General features: G+C 46.8%; 1 protein-coding gene across 5 annotated transcripts in view; it reads left to right on the top strand.

The window, feature by feature from the left end:
• The window catches only part of LOC128828061 (gametocyte-specific factor 1-like), a 39,380-nt gene that overhangs the window by 12,073 nt on the left and 11,574 nt on the right, over positions 1 to 15,733 (top strand). For all 5 annotated transcript variants that reach the window (XM_054012389.1, XM_054012393.1, XM_054012390.1 and 2 more), the window contains 3 exons: positions 547 to 633; positions 1,093 to 1,156; positions 10,301 to 10,395. In XM_054012389.1, coding sequence (XP_053868364.1) covers positions 547 to 633; positions 1,093 to 1,156; positions 10,301 to 10,395 — 246 coding nt within the window. The remainder of the gene's footprint in view (positions 1 to 546; positions 634 to 1,092; positions 1,157 to 10,300; positions 10,396 to 15,733) is intronic.

Here is a 15,733-nt window from a genome sequence, read left to right as displayed (position 1 = left end):
GAAGCTAGCAATAATGTTAATGTAGACGGGGCTTAGAGCATGATAGTAGTGGAAAAAACCCTGAGCAGATTTTTGTGACATGACAATAGAAACACCCCTGAACCCTCTCCCAATGCGTATGTTGAAGCAGCTGCACCACTGCTGAAAAATGTGTGCAGAATTGTTTAGCTTTAGAAAAGGCTTAAAACAGGGATTGGCAAATGGGGGGCTGTAACCACCCTGCCAGATCGTTTGATTTGGCCTGCCAAACATTCTGTGTTGTAGCAAACCTTTCAGAGTTAGGCAATATATAGGCTCTTAAGGTATGGGCCACCGAAGGGTTCTCGTGGATTTTCTGTCCCTTTGCTACCTTCAAGGTGCCCATCCCTGGCCTAAAGAGTTTTGCCCCCAAGACTAGGGGAGTACTGATCAGCTTCCAGTGTGTGCTGCTCCACTCCAAAGCCTAGAGCTATTCTGCAGCTAGGTCAAAACATGATTAATGTCCCTAAAATAGGATTATATTTTATCCAAAAAGATTTTCTCATTAAGAATCTTCTTTGCTTTAAGTGAGTCAGTCGAATAACTGCCACAGAGAGAAGATGAACACTGTCAGCATGTGGCAGCCGCCCCCATGTGATGAAGACTGGGATAAAGGTGAGGAAGTAGATTGACATAGGGTGGCTGTCAGCCCCTGCTATTCCCTTCTTCTTGCCCCCAATGAAGTGACATGGACTAAGAGAGAGGTCCCATAGATCCTTCTGCACAGATCATGTGTTGGGACACCCAATTATACTGTCCCTGAACAAATTAAGTTCTCCTGCTTCACAGGCTGTACCACATGCCTGCTATTCTCTACAAAACATCTGTTGTTTTCCATGTAGTCTGTTGCCCCATCTGTGCTTTGATGAAAGTGGAAATTGATGATAACCTTTACACTTTATATTTTTCAATTAAATGTCTGCTTTGCTGTCACTTACGCCAAGCCTTAGCTCAATTCTCATTCCGTTTTGTAAACCTAGCAGCGTCTCTGCCATATTTCTCATTTTATGTTGCTATGACGCTTGCAGAAGTTACTCAGTAGTGAGCCACAGTGATGTCTGTTTCCTTTGGCAGATCTACAGGAGCAATCAAATTCTACGTTTGTTTGGGGCACGTTCAATAGTGGCATAAACAACAGGTAACAAAAGGTGTATTTCTTGTGATAGTGCTTTCCATGGAAGATGTGCTTTCAAACTACTTTTAATTCATGCTGCTGTGTTAATGGGCAGATGCAATTTACTTTATTAATCCTATTTTTGGGTGGTGATGGAGGAGTTCCCACCGGCATGAATCAACATTCCTATGCCTCTGGGTCAGTGTTTCCTGTCTCCTTTTAGTTGCAGATCCATATGGGAGTATAAGAACATACTATTGCTACCAGCTAATGGTTACTCTAGTTCTACTGTAGTACTATTAGTGCTGATGGTTCTGGATTCAATCCCCACTGGTTATATATTTGTTGGGGGGTTAAACACTAATCTGTTATGCTGGGCTTGATAGGAATGCAGACTGATGTCAGCCCTTAGGCAATTTAGGCTTAAACTTCCGACTGCTAATCTAATCTCTCATGACCTGCTGCAAGTAACTTTTAACAGCCAGGAGATTTTGCAGGCAGTTAGAGCCCTGAGTCAGAAATAATTATTTTATTTGTGAAGTTTAATCACAATGCAAGTTTGGAAAATGAAGCATAATGTGTTTGGTCATTATCTCTGTCTCACCCCTGAACAACCAAATCATTGTACTATGCCTTACCTGTCTAATGAGAGCCTTCTACAGCCCGTAACAGTGACATAGAATCATAGGACTGAAAGGGACCTCGAGAGGTCATCTAGTCCAGTCCCCTGCACCCACGGCAGGACTAAGTATTATCTAGACAAGTGCTTTTCAAACTGTGGGTCATGACCCAGAACTGCGTCACGGAATGAAGGCACTGGGTTGCGGCGGCTTTGGTCAGCTCTACTGACCGGGCCATTAAAAGTCCCGTCGGGGGTGCTGAGCAGCTAAAGCAGGCTAGTCCCTACCTGTTCCGACACTGCGCTGTGCCCTTGAAGCGGCCAGCAGCAGGTCCGGCCCCTAGGTTGGGGGTGGGGGAGAGCCACGGGGCTCCATGCACTGCCCCTGCCCTGAGCACCGGCTCTGCATTCCCGTTGGCCAATGGGAGCTGGTGGGCGGGGGGCAGTGCCTGTGGGCAAGAGCTGCTTGCACGCCTCTGCCTAGGAGCTGGACCTGCTGCTGGCCGCTTCCCTTTTTCTTGTAACAAGCTTTTTATTTACTTGAAAACTGTTATCATGTCCCTTCTCAGGGTATGTCTACACTACGAAATTAGGTCAAATTTATAGACGTTGATTTTTAGGAAGCGATTTTATACACTCAATTTTGTGTGTCCCCACTAAGCGCATTAAGTCGGCGGAGTATGTCCACAGTATCGTGGCTAGCGTCGACTTTCGGAGCGTTGCACTGTGGGTAGCTATCCCACAGTTCCTGCAGTCTCTGCCACCCATTGGAATTCTGGGGCAAAAACATTGTCGCGGGTGGTTTTGGGTACATGTCGTCAGCTGCCCCTCCCTCCGTGAAAGCAATGGCAGACAATCGTTCCGCGCCTTTTCTCTGCGCAGCCGCCATACCACGGCAAGCGTGCAGCCCGCTCAGCTCAGCTCACCAACACCGCCGCTGTTGTGTACTAGGTGCTGCTGGCAGCAGACGGTGCAGTAGGACTGCTCACCATCGTCATCCACCGTTTCCGCTGCATCTCTGCTCTGCTGCTATTGTGTCAATAGCGAATTTCTCCATGTTGTCTGTCATGGGCTCCGGGTACGCTTCCTCTGCAACTCTGCTCTCCTGCTCTCATGAATCCACCTCACAGGTCCTCTAGATATTTATAGAGAACAACGATTCTCATGGCATCCATCGTCAGCCACCGCTTGCGTTGCAACTCCGCTCTCCTGCAGACGCCATACCACGGCAAGCCTGGAGCCCGCTCAGATCACCGTGGCAGTTATGAGCATTGTAAACACCTCACGCATTATCCTGCAGTACGTGCAGAACCAAAACTCGCAAAAGCAGGCGAGGAGGCGGTGACGAGAATGATGAGGACATGGACACAGACTTCTCTCCAAGTACGGGTCCCGGCAATTTGGACATCCTGGTGGCAGTGGAGCAGGCTCATGCCATGGAATGCCAATTCTGGGCCCGGCAAACAAGCACAGACTGGTGGGACCGCATAGTGTTGCAGGTCTGGGATGCTTCCCAGTGGCTGTGAAACTTTTGCATGCGTAAGGGCATTGTCATGGAACTTTGTGATTTGCTTTCCCTTGCCATCAAGTGCAAGAATACCAAGATAAGAGCAGCCCTCACAGTTCAGAAGCAAGTGGCGATAGCCCTCTGGAAGCTTGCAATGCCAGACAGCTACCAGTCAGTCGGGAATCAATTTGGAGTGGGCAAATCTACTGTGGGGGCTGTTGTGATCCAAGTAGCCAACGCAATCTCTGAGCTGCTGCTATCAAGGGTAGTGACTCTGGGAAATGTGCAGGTCATAGTGGATGGCTTTGCTGCAAAGGGATTACCTAACGGTGGTGGGGCGATGGAAGGAACGCATATCCCTATCTTGGGACTGGACCACCTTGGCAGCCAGTACCTAAACCCCTTGCGGGACTTTTCAATGGTGCTGCAAGCACTGATGGATCACAAGGGACGTTTCACCAACATCAATGTGGGATGGCCGGGAAAGGTATATGACGCTCGCATCTTCAGGAACTCTGGTCTATTTGAACAGCTACCTGGGAACCCAGGCTACCCCTTAATGCCATGGCTTATGAAGCCATACACCGGCACCCTGGACAGTAGTAAGGAGCAGTTCAACTATAGGGTGAGCAAGTGCAGAATGTTGGTAGAATGTGCATTTGGACGTTTAAAAGCTCACATTTAATTGAAAAATATAAAGTGTAAAGGTTATCATCAATTTCCACTTTCATCAAAGCACAGATGGGGCAACAGACTACATGGAAAACAACAGATGTTTTGTAGAGAATAGCAGGCATGTGGTACAGCCTGTGAAGCAGGAGAACTTAATTTGTTCAGGGGCAGTATAATTGGGTGTCCCAACACATGATCTGTGCAGAAGGATCTATGGGACCTCTCTCTTAGTCCATGTCACTTCATTGGGGGCAAGAAGAAGGGAATAGCAGGGGCTGACAGCCACCCTATGTCAATCTACTTCCTCACCTTTATCCCAGTCTTCGTCACATGGGGGCGGCTGCCACATGCTGACAGTGTTCATCTTCTCTCTGTGGCAGTTATTCGACTGACTCACTTAAAGCAAAGAAGATTCTTAATGAGAAAATCTTTTTGGATAAAATATAATCCTATTTTAGGGACATTAATCATGTTTTGACCTAGCTGCAGAATAGCTCTAGGCTTTGGAGTGGAGCAGCACACACTGGAAGCTGATCAGTACTCCCCTAGTCTTGGGGGCAAAACTCTTTAGGCCAGGGATGGGCACCTTGAAGGTAGCAAAGGGACAGAAAATCCACGAGAACCCTTCGGTGGCCCATACCTTAAGAGCCTATATATTGCCTAACTCTGAAAGGTTTGCTACAACACAGAATGTTTGGCAGGCCAAATCAAACGATCTGGCAGGGTGGTTACAGCCCCCCATCTGCCAATCCCTGTTTTAAGCCTTTTCTAAAGCTAAACAATTCTGCACACATTTTAGACCTCAGCAAAACCAGTATTCCCATTGTTATTGCTGCTTGCTGTGTGCTCCACAATATCTGTGAGAGTAAGGGGGAGACATTTATGCCGGAGTGGGAGGTTGAGGCAAATCGCCTGGCCGCTGATTACACACAGCCAGACACCATGGCGGTTAGAAGAGCATAGCAGGGTGCGCTGCGCATCACAGAAGCTTTGAAAACCAGTTTTGTGACTGGCCAGAGTATGGTGTGAGAGTTCTGATTGTTTCTCTTTGATAAAACCCGCCCCCTTGGTTCACTCTACTTCCCTGTAAGCCAGCCCAACCTCCCACCTTCGATCACTGCTTGCAAAGGCAATAAAGGCATTGTTGTTTCAAAATCATGCATTCTTTATTAATTTGTCACACACATAGGGGGATAACTGCCAAAGTAGCCCGGGAGGGGCAGGGGCGGAGGGAAGGACAAGACCACAGTGTATTTCAAAACTTATTGAATGCCAGCTTTCTGTTGCTTGGGCCGTCCTCTGGGGTGGAGTGGTTGGGTGACCAGAGGGGGGGGCCCCGTTCTTAGGCGTCTGGGTGAGGAGGCCATGGAACTTGGGGAGGAGGGCAGTTGGTTACATAAGGGCTGCAGTGGCGGTCTGCGCTCCTGCTGCCTTTCCTGCAGCTCAAGTGTACGCCGGAGCATATCAGTTTGATCCTCCAGTAGCCTCAGCATTGCATTCTGCCTCCTCTCATCACGCTGCCACCACCTCTCCTCTTGCTCCCGCCACCTTTCTTCTTGCTCGTCCCTCCTGTCCTCGTGTTCATTTTCGGCTTTCTGGGACTCTGCCGTTGTTTGCCTCCATGCATTCTGCTGAGCTCTTTCAGTGTGGGAGGACTGCATGAGCTCAGAGAACATTTTCATCGTGAGGGTGGTTTTTTTGCCTTATCTGCGCTAGCCTCTGGGATGGAGATGATAGGGGGAGCATTGAAACATTTGCAGCTGCGGGAGGAAAAAAAGGGAGAGTAGTATTTGAAAAGACACATTTTAGAGAACAATGGGTAGACTCTTTCACGGTGAACCAAGCTGTTAACATTATAAAGCACATGTGCTTTCAGTACAAGGTTGCATTTTGCCTCTTCTATTGAGGGTCTGCCGGTTTGGTGTGAGAGATCACACGCGCAGGGCCGGGCAACAGAATTCGGCTTGCAGGCAGCCACGGTAAGCCACTGTCTTTCGGCTTCTTCAACCTTCATAACATGTGGGAATGGTTTCAAACAGCAGCTTCCTCATTTCCCATACCAAGCACGTTTTGGGTTGGCCATTTAAAATGGGTTGGCCATTTAAAAGGAGCAGCTGTGGTTTTCGGGTTAACGTGCAGCACAAACCCAACTAACACCCCCATACATGCAGCTCATCATAGAAGCGGCATGTCTGGGGGTCAGACCTGGAGCTGCCATTTGCCTCTTTGTTTTTTTGGTAGGGGGGAGGGATAGCTCAGTGGTTTGAGTATTGTCCTGCTAAACCCAGGGTTGTGAGTTCAACCCTTGAGGGAGCCACTTAAGTATCTGGGGCAAAATCAGTACTTGGTCCTGCTAGTGAAGGCATGGGGCTGGACTCGATGACCTTTCAAGGTCCCTTCCAGTTCTAGGAGATAGGATATCTCCATTAACTTTATTTTTTTAATTTTCACATGGCACTGCTGCTGGTCCCTGTTATAGCCTCTGTCCATCATGGCCTTAGAGATTTTTTTCAAATATTTTGGCATTTAGTCTTTTGGAACAGAGTTCTGATTGCTGTATGGGGACATGAATCCATGCTATCAGATCCAGTACCTCCCATTTGGTCCATGCTGGAGCTCTTCTGCGATTCTGGGACTGCATGGTCACCTCTGCTGATGAGCTCGCCACGCTGGCCAAACAGGAAATGAAATTCAAAAGTTCCCGGGGCTTTTCCTGTGTACCTGGCTAGTGCATCTGAGTTGAAAGCATTGTCCAGAGCAGTCACATTGGAGCACTCTGGGATAGCTCCCGGAGGCCTATAAAGTCGAATTGCATCCACACTATCCCAAATTCAACCCAGCAAGGTCGATTTCAGTGCTAATCCCCTCATCGGGGAGGAGTACAGAAATCTATTTTAAGAGCCCTTTAAGTTGACAAAAATGGCTTCGTCGTGTGGATGGGCGCAGGGTTAAATCAATCTGACGCTGCTAAATTTGACCTAAACCTGTAGTGTAGACCGGGACTCAGTCTTCTCTTCTCCAAACTAAACAAGCCCACTTTTTTTCAATCTTAATCATAGAATATCAGGGTTGGAAGAGACCTCAGGAGATCATCTAGTCCAACCCCCTGCTCAAAGCAGGACCAATCCCCAACTAAATCATCCCAACCAGGGCTTTGTCAAGCCTTCCCTCATAGGTCATGTTTTCTAGACCTTTAATCATTTTTGTTGCTCTTCTCTGGACTTTCTTCAATTTGTCCACATCTTACCTGAAATGTGGCACCCAGAATTGGACATTTAATCAGCATGGAGTGGAGCAGAAGAATTACTTCTCGCATCTTGCTTACAACACTCCTGCTAATGCATTTCAGAATGATGTTGACTTATATTTAGCTTGCGATCCACTATGACCCCCAGATCCCTTTCTTCAGTACTTCATCATCCTGGGCAGTCATTTCCCATTTTGTATGTGTGCAACTGATAGTGGAGTACTCTAAATTTGTCCTTATTGAATTTCATCCTGTGACAGGTTCCCCCGGGGGTGCCACCTGGAACTGGGGTTCCACTGAGCCCTCTGACTCACCAGCCTGGGCTCCCTCTTAGCACTGTGCTGCTGTGACCGGCTTCAGACCACTCCCGATCCTACACTCCCACCAGCATTCACACAGACAGGGACACACCCAACTGTAGTTGCATGCAGGCTTTGGATAGCCACTGCATGAACCAACAATAGAGAGGCTACAGCCAAAATAACCCCCAGCCTGGGACCCCAGAGCTGTACCGTCCTGCCCTGATCAAAACACCAACCAGTATGAATTTATTACCCAGTTCGCCACTCTCTCAATGTGGAGAGGACAATGCATACTTGTGTTAACCAGGCTGAGATTTTTCCCAAGACACTTCGGTCTCAGGCACACCGGTTTAGATAAAGCAAAGAACAAGTTTATTAACTACAAAAGATAGATTTTAAATGATTATAAGTGATTAAAAAACAGAACAAAGTGGATTACCTAGTAAATAAATAGAACCACAAACTAAGCCTAAAATTCTAAAAAGATTGGATATGAATTAGCAGCTTCTCACCTGGCTGGCGATATAAGCAGGCTTGCAGATTCTTAAGGGACAAGCTGCATTTGTTTTGCAGCTTGGGATCTCGTACCCTGTTCCAAGACTTTTTTTTTCTTTCAGAGCTTCTGTCTGTTGTTGAGTTGTGGGGGAGTGAAGAACAACAGATGTAACTCCCTGCCTTATATAGCTTTTTAATATGGTGGGAACTCTGTTTCAAACTTGGTTTCCAAACCAGTTTGTGGAAAAATTCAGGTACCCAGAATGGAGTTGAGAGACATGAGATCTGGTCACATGCCCTTGCAGAGTCCTAGCAGCCATAACTTGCAGGCTGGCCTTCCACAGGAGCGCTACCCTATTCCACAGCCCATTGTCTCTGTTGATGAGCCATTAGCACTCTTTGGCTTCTTCATTGTTGTATCTGAAAGGCTGGCTGTGGGTGTCTTTCAGAGTAAGCCCATTTGAAATGTAACTTCGGATACAAATATGATACATGCATGCAAATCATAATTTTTCCAATGATACCTTACATGACCCATCTTGTACAAAATGCTTCATAATTATGCCATGATCCTATCCTAATAATATTACTATTCATAGATTCTGGGACTGGAAGGGACCTCGAGAGGTCATAGAGTCCAGTCCCCTGCCCTCATGGCAGGACCAAATACTGTCTAGACCATCCCTGATAGACCTTTATCTTACCTACTCTTAAATATCTCCAGAGTTGGAGATTCCACAACCTCCCTAGGCAATTTATTCCAGTGTTTAACCACCCTGACAGTTAGGAACTTTTTCCTAATGTCCAACCTAAACCTCCCTTGCTGCAGTTTAAGCCCATTGCTTCTTGTTCTATCCTTAGAGGCTAAGGTGAACAAGTTTTCTCCCTCCTCCTTATGACACCCTTTTAGATACCTGAAAACTGCTATCATGTCCCCTCTCAGTCTTCTCTTTTCCAAACTAAACAAACCCAATTCTTTCAGCCTTCCTTCATAGGTCATGTTCTCAAGACTTTTAATCATTCTGGTTGCTCTTCTCTGGACCCTCTCCAATTTCTCCACATCTTTCTTGAAATGCAGTGCCCAGAAATGGCGTCATATACTATGACGAATATGGAGTGTAGTGTCGCACGTCCTATTTACTTCAGACCATTTCTCCAGTTTGTCCAGATAGTTTTGAATTTTAATCCTATCCTCCAAAGCACTTGCAACTCCTTGCAGCTTGGTATCATCTGCAAACTTTATAAATGTGCTCTCTATGCCATTATCTAAATCACTGATGAAGATATTGAACAGAACCGGACCCAAAACTGATCCCTGTGGAACCCCACTCAATATGCCCTTCCAGCTTGACTGTGAACCACCTAACCTCTGAACGATTTTCCAACCAGTTATTCACCCACCTTATAGGAGCTCCATCTAGGTTGTATTTCCCTAGTTTGTTTACGAGGAGGTCATGCGAGTCAGTATCAAAAGCCTTATTAAACTTAAGATGCACCACATCTACCACTCCCCTTCCCCATCCACAAGGCTTGTTACTCTGTCAAAGAAAGCTATTAGGTTGGTTTGACACAATTTTGTTCTTGGCAAATCCATGCTGACTGTTACTTATCGCCTTATTATTCTCTAGGATTCTGCAATTTGAGTGCTTAATTATTTTCTCTATCTTCCCAGGAACTGATGTTAGGCTGACTGGTCTGTAATCCCCCAGGTTGTCCTTATTCCCTTTTTTATAGATTGGCACTATATTTGCCCCTTTTCCAGTCCTCTGGAATCTCTCCTGTCTTCCATGACTTTTCAAAGATAATCGCTTATGGCTCAGATATCTCCTCAGTCAGCACCTTGTGTATTTTAGGATGCATTTCATCAGGCCCTGCCGACTTGAAGACATTCAACTTGTCTACGTAATTTTTAACTTTTTCTTTCCCTAGTTTAGCCTCTGATCCTACCTCATTTTCATTGGCATTCGCTGTTAGACATCTGCATGGAGATAGAGACAACTAGGGCATGTGTGCTGAGATGCCATTTATAGTTGAGGGCAATATTTATAATCAAGCTTTAACTCTGATTTTTCTTGCAGTCTTTGTGTTATTTCTTTCTTGTTTGGATGACTGATTAACTGGGGATTTTAGTCAAAAAGTAGATGGCATCAACATGTTCTACACTTTTTCTCTAGCCTTTGCGAGGAGAAGTAACTGTTCTGATTGCATGTTTAAATTAACATACTCTGTCTTCTTCAATGTTAGAAAAATACTCATATTTATAGTAAAAGATACTTGGCTAAAGAAGTACACATGTGTAGGATAATTCTTATTTGATCTCTTTCAGCCCTGGGTCCAGCGTAGTGATGGAACCAAAGAATAAGCTAATGCCAGGCATGAGAGCACCCAAGTCCTTGCCATATAGCCTATCCTGGAAAAGCAGTAAGTGCAAAGGCAGGTGGTCTCCCCCTGCTGTAAGTTGGGACCTACATGTTAGCTCAAAGTGGAACAGGACAACTTTCCTCTGTATTTTGATTCCACGTGTCAGCATTCTCCTGCATAAACTGAAATGCATTTATTCCCACCATCAGCAAGCGGAGATGGAGAGCTCTGTAACACAGTCCTCCCTAGAAGCAGCTGCATTTCTGTGGTGGGTGGAGTGTCTTCTGTGTCCAGGTTTTATTTCGCTGTAGGTGGCATTGTGGCAAAGGTGGTCTGGCTCCATATATTGCCCCCATTACTATAGCATCTGATATCTAAATGTCAGATTATTATTCACCACTATTGGTTGAACAAAAGTCGAGGCTTACAAACAGGTCTGAGTTTGGCACAGTGGAGCTCAACACAGTTGTAGCTCTTCAGGTATAGCTGCTACTGGAGTCAGTGGAAGCTGTACATGTGTGTAGCAGCTGTAGCATTTGGTTTGGTTTTGCAAAACCTGATTGAAATCTCATGGCTAGGGTGTGTCTATCCAAGGAAACCTAACAGTATTACTTCCAAGGGGATGTAACCTAAACTGAAAAGGCCATTGTTATTTGGAATGTAGGAAGCCACCCACATAGTGGTGGAGTAATGTGTACTCCTGAGGGAATTCTGTGCTAAAAAATTAAACATTCTGCATACAGTATTTTAAAATTCTGCATATTTTATTTGGTGTGAGTATATTGTTTTGACAGTTTCAGTTATTTTGGTAATTTATTTCAAAATACCTGTCAGCCAGCAAAAAAAATTCCCCCAGGAGTAGAGAGTCAAAGAAACTCTTATGACAGCCCAGTTCCTGTTTCTTTGTTATGCTTTTGTTGGGCACCTGTCTGAATGTGTGTCACATGTCAGCTGGGCACATCTTGGGAGAGATCTCTGCCCCTCCAGTCTTAGACACCCACACCCCCAGAGTCCAGCTGTGGGGCACCCCCCTAGCCCAGACACGAGCACCCCCTACCACCAAGGGTACATCTACACTACAAGGGGGAGTCGATTTAAGATACGCAAATTCAGCTACGTGAATAGCGTAGCTGAATTTGACGTATCGCAGCCGACTTACCCCGCTGTGAGGACGGCGGCAAAATCGACTTCTGCGGCTTTCTGTCGACGGCGCTTACTCCCACCTCCACTGGTGGAGTAAGAGCGCCGATTCGGGGATCGATTGTCGCGTCCCAACGGGACACGATAAATCGATCCCCGAGAGGTCGATTTCTACCCGCCGATTCAGGCGGGTAATGTAGACCTAGCCCAAGAGTCCAAGGATCCAGAGGGAGAAACAGCCTGATGCTGGGTCCCAGGCTTGTACAGAGTTTCCTGCATGCCATTTCCTTCCTTCAGGACATGCTGGGAACTGCACCTGCATGGAACAGTCCAGTTCTCCCTCCCCCTCCCCCTTCCCCTGACAGTGTCATGTATTTGCAAGCTGGAGAGCCAGGCTCTGGTAGGTCCCACATGTGCTACTGACAGCCAGCAGCTCTGCAGCACCAATTCTGCTGTGAGAGGGAGGAAATGAAATTCTGCGCAAATTCTGCATTGTGTTGTGGCACAAAATTCCCCCTGAAGTAAATGTTGGAAAATTTCCCCTATATACACACCTGGGTCTGTGCACAGCGGTGTCTATGGATGAGTCTATTGTCATTGTTCGGGAGTGTGGGCTCAAGACTTGGCATTCTTCTCAGTCATCTGAGTCCATCCCTGATGTGCTGAAATGGCTGTTATCCCTTCCAGAGTCTGATCCTGGGCTTCAGCTCCATGCCTTACTCTGAATGCCCTATCTCAGCCCCTTGCTGCATGGCTGTCCTGCTTTCCTGTCAGCTACATGTCATGCCATTGGAGGGGATGGGGGTCTCTGAAACTGATGTTAGGCTGTGGGGACTGGAAAAGGTTCAGAAAAGAGAAGCAAAAATGATCAAGGGTCTGGAATGGCTTCCATACAAGGAGAGACTACAAAGATGACTAAGGGGGATACGATAGAGGCCTATAAAATCATGACTGTTGTAGAAAAAGTGACTAGAGAAGCATTATTTACCGTTTCACACAATACAAAAACCAGAGGAATCACCTGATAAAACTAATAGGCAGCAGGTTTAATACAAACAAAAGGAAGTCCTTTTTCACACAGTGCACAACTAACCTGTGGGCCTCATTGACATGGGATGTTGTGGTGACCAAAAGTGTAACTGGGTTTAAGCAAGAATTGGATAAGTTCCTGGAGGATAGATCCATCAATAGCTATTAGCCAAGATGATCAGGGATGTTACCCCCATGCTTTAGGTGACTCTAAACCTGTGACTGCCAGAAGCTGGGAGTGGAAGAGAGGGGTGGATCACTCCCTAATTGCTCTGTTCTGTTTACTCCCCTTGAAGCTCTGGTCGGGGCCACCATTGGAGACCGGATACTGGGCAAGATGGAATGTGATCTGACCTAATATGGCAGCTCTTATGTTAATCAAAATAGTCAAAAGCAAAACACTTTCACTTGAACCAAATTGGGGGAGGGGGGCTAGCTGATAAACTTGGTGGGTTTTTTGTTTTTGTGTGGTGGCTTTTACTTTTTGTCCTGCTTTCGGAGAGGAAACTCGCATTTCCTTGGTTTTCCTGTCTCAGCTGTGATGAGAACCTGGCCCCACAGCTGTAATGAGAACTCTGGAGATCAGTGTGTGTACTGAGCCCTGTAGGGCTGATGGCATCAGCTCTGCGTGAGCCCTGTTTATAGCAGTGGAACCATATTGGCCCCATTGTGTAATGTCAGGGTGATTGTGGAGAGTTCTCTGGTCTTCCCAACTCGGGTTGTAGGAGCCAACACTTCTCAGCTTGTCAAGCTGTTTGGCTTTTAAAGGCTTCTCCATTCTGTGCATGGCAGGAACTTGAGGGTGGATGAGCTTGTGCTCTGGGGAACAAAGGCTGTCCAGCTGGCTGGAGTGAGCTGGGGCCAGCGCAGGAGAGCAGAGACCCTGGACACACTTCAGTCTGACCTGAGCCTGGCTCTGAGGAGCGTTCAGAGAATCTTCCCCAACTAAGGATCATCTCCAGTTAAATGTGGCCTTTGACCCCCTGTAATGCTGGGCCTCTGGCTAACAGAACTGAGCCATGAGCCACTTAGACAACCATGTTTCACTCCTAGACCAGCTACCCTGCTTCTCCTCTTCCTTCCAAGTCCTGGTGGGGTGGAAATTGTTGAAGTCCAGGTGGAATTCTTCAAGGGCCTCCTTTCCCTGGGTCCATATGATGAAGATGTCATCAGTGTAGCGCAAGTAGAGGAGGGGCACTAGGGGACGAGAGCTGAGGAAGCGTTGTTCTAAGTCAGCCATAAAAATGTTGCCAACCCCACCATCAACCTCAGCCTGGACCAGTCCACACAAGAGATCTACTTCCTGGACGCTACAGTGCAAATAAGTGATGGTCACATAAACACCACCCTATACCGGAAACCTACTGACCCCTATACGTACCTACATGCTTCCAGCCAAGCCCTAAGATACAACCGAATTTGCTCCAACCCCTCAGACAGAGACAAACACCTACAGGATCTTTATCAAGCATTCGTAAAACTACAATACCCACCTGGGGAAGTGAGGAAACAGATTGACAGAGCAAGACTGGTACCCAGAAATCACCTACTACAGGACAGGCCCAACAAGGACAATAACAGAACACCACTGGCCATCACATACAGCCCCCAGCTAAAACCTCTCCAGCGCATTATCCACGATTTACAACTTATCCTGGAAAATGATCCCTCACTCTCACAGACCTTGGGAGGCAGGCCAGTCCTCGCTTACAGACAACCCCCCAACCTGAAGCAAATACTCACCAGCAACTAAACACCACACCACCGAAACACCAACCCAGGAACCAATCCCTGTAGCAAACCTCGTTGCCTACTCTGCCCCCATATCTACTCTAGCGACATCATCAGAGGACCCAACCACATCAGCCACACCATCAAGGGCTCATTCACCTGCACATCCACTAATGTTATATATGCCATCATGTGCCAGCAATGCCCCTCTGCCATGTACATTGGCCAAACCGGACAGTCCCTCCGCAAAAGAATAAATGGACACAAATCGGACATCAGGAATGGTAACATACATAAGCCAGTAAGTGAACGCTTCAATCTCCCTGGTCATTCTATTACAGATTTTAAAGTCACTATCATTGAACAAAAAAACTTCAGAAACAGACTTCAAAGAGAAACAGCAGAACTAAAATTCATTTGCAAATTCAACACCATTAATCTGGGCTTGAATAGGGACTGGGAGTGGCTGGCTCATTACAGAAGCAGCTTTTCCTCTCCTGGAATTGACACCTCCTCATCTATTATTGGGAGTGGACTACACCCACCCTGATTGAATTGGCCCTGTCAACACTGGTTCTCCACTTGCGAATTAACTCCCTGCTCTCCATGTGTCAGGCCTTGGCTACACTGACAATTCACAGCGCTGCACTTGCTGCGCTCAGGGGTGTGAAAAAACACCCCCCCCCCCCCCCCCCGAGTGCAGCGCTGTAAAGCGCCAGTGTAATCAGCGCTGCACGCTCGCTCGCAGCGCTGCAAGCTATTCCTCTCGGAGAGGTGGAGTACTTGCAGCGCTGCGAGAGAACTCGGCACTGCCGAGGCAGCGCTGTGAATCCATGAGTGTAGCCAAGGCCTCAGTATATAATGCCTGCATCTGTAACTTTCACTCTATGCATCCGAAGAAGTGAGGTTTTTACCCACGAAAGCTTATGCCCAAATAAATCTGTTAGTCTTTAAGGTGCCACCAGACTCCTTGTTGTTTTTGTAGATTCAGACTAACACGGCTGCCCTGATAGTATAGGTACTTACTGCAATAGTGGAAGGAGTCTTTCAGTCACTGAAGTTTAATCCACCCCCTCAAGGAGGCAGCTAGATCAGTGGAAGAATTCTTCCATTGACCCACTGGTGTCTATACCAGGACTTAGGTTGGCTTAGCTACATCTCTCTCGGGGGGGATTTTTTCACACTCCGAAGCAACCTAGGTGTAGACCAGGCCTTAGAGCATGAAACCACACACCATGCTCCTTTAGCTTTACCAGTCAGTACTATACCTTGTCTACACATGGAAGCTGACTGATGTTCAGTGACAATTCCCTGAGTATTTTAGAATCGGTGACTTCAATTCCAGAGTAATTCGTTTGCTGCATAAGTGAAGTAATCCTGGAATAAAATCATGCTTTGTTCTGAAACAGCCCCCACCTCATTTGGGCACTATCCCAGAATAGTATCAGAGGGATAGCCGTGTTAGTCTGAATCTGTAAAAAGCAACAGAGGGTCCTGT

Source organism: Malaclemys terrapin, chromosome 23 (assembly GCF_027887155.1).
Source record: "Malaclemys terrapin pileata isolate rMalTer1 chromosome 23, rMalTer1.hap1, whole genome shotgun sequence".
Lineage (NCBI taxonomy): Eukaryota > Metazoa > Chordata > Testudines > Emydidae > Malaclemys > Malaclemys terrapin.
Note: the sequence above shows the minus strand (reverse complement) of the source record. Positions and strands in the feature narration are given on the sequence as shown.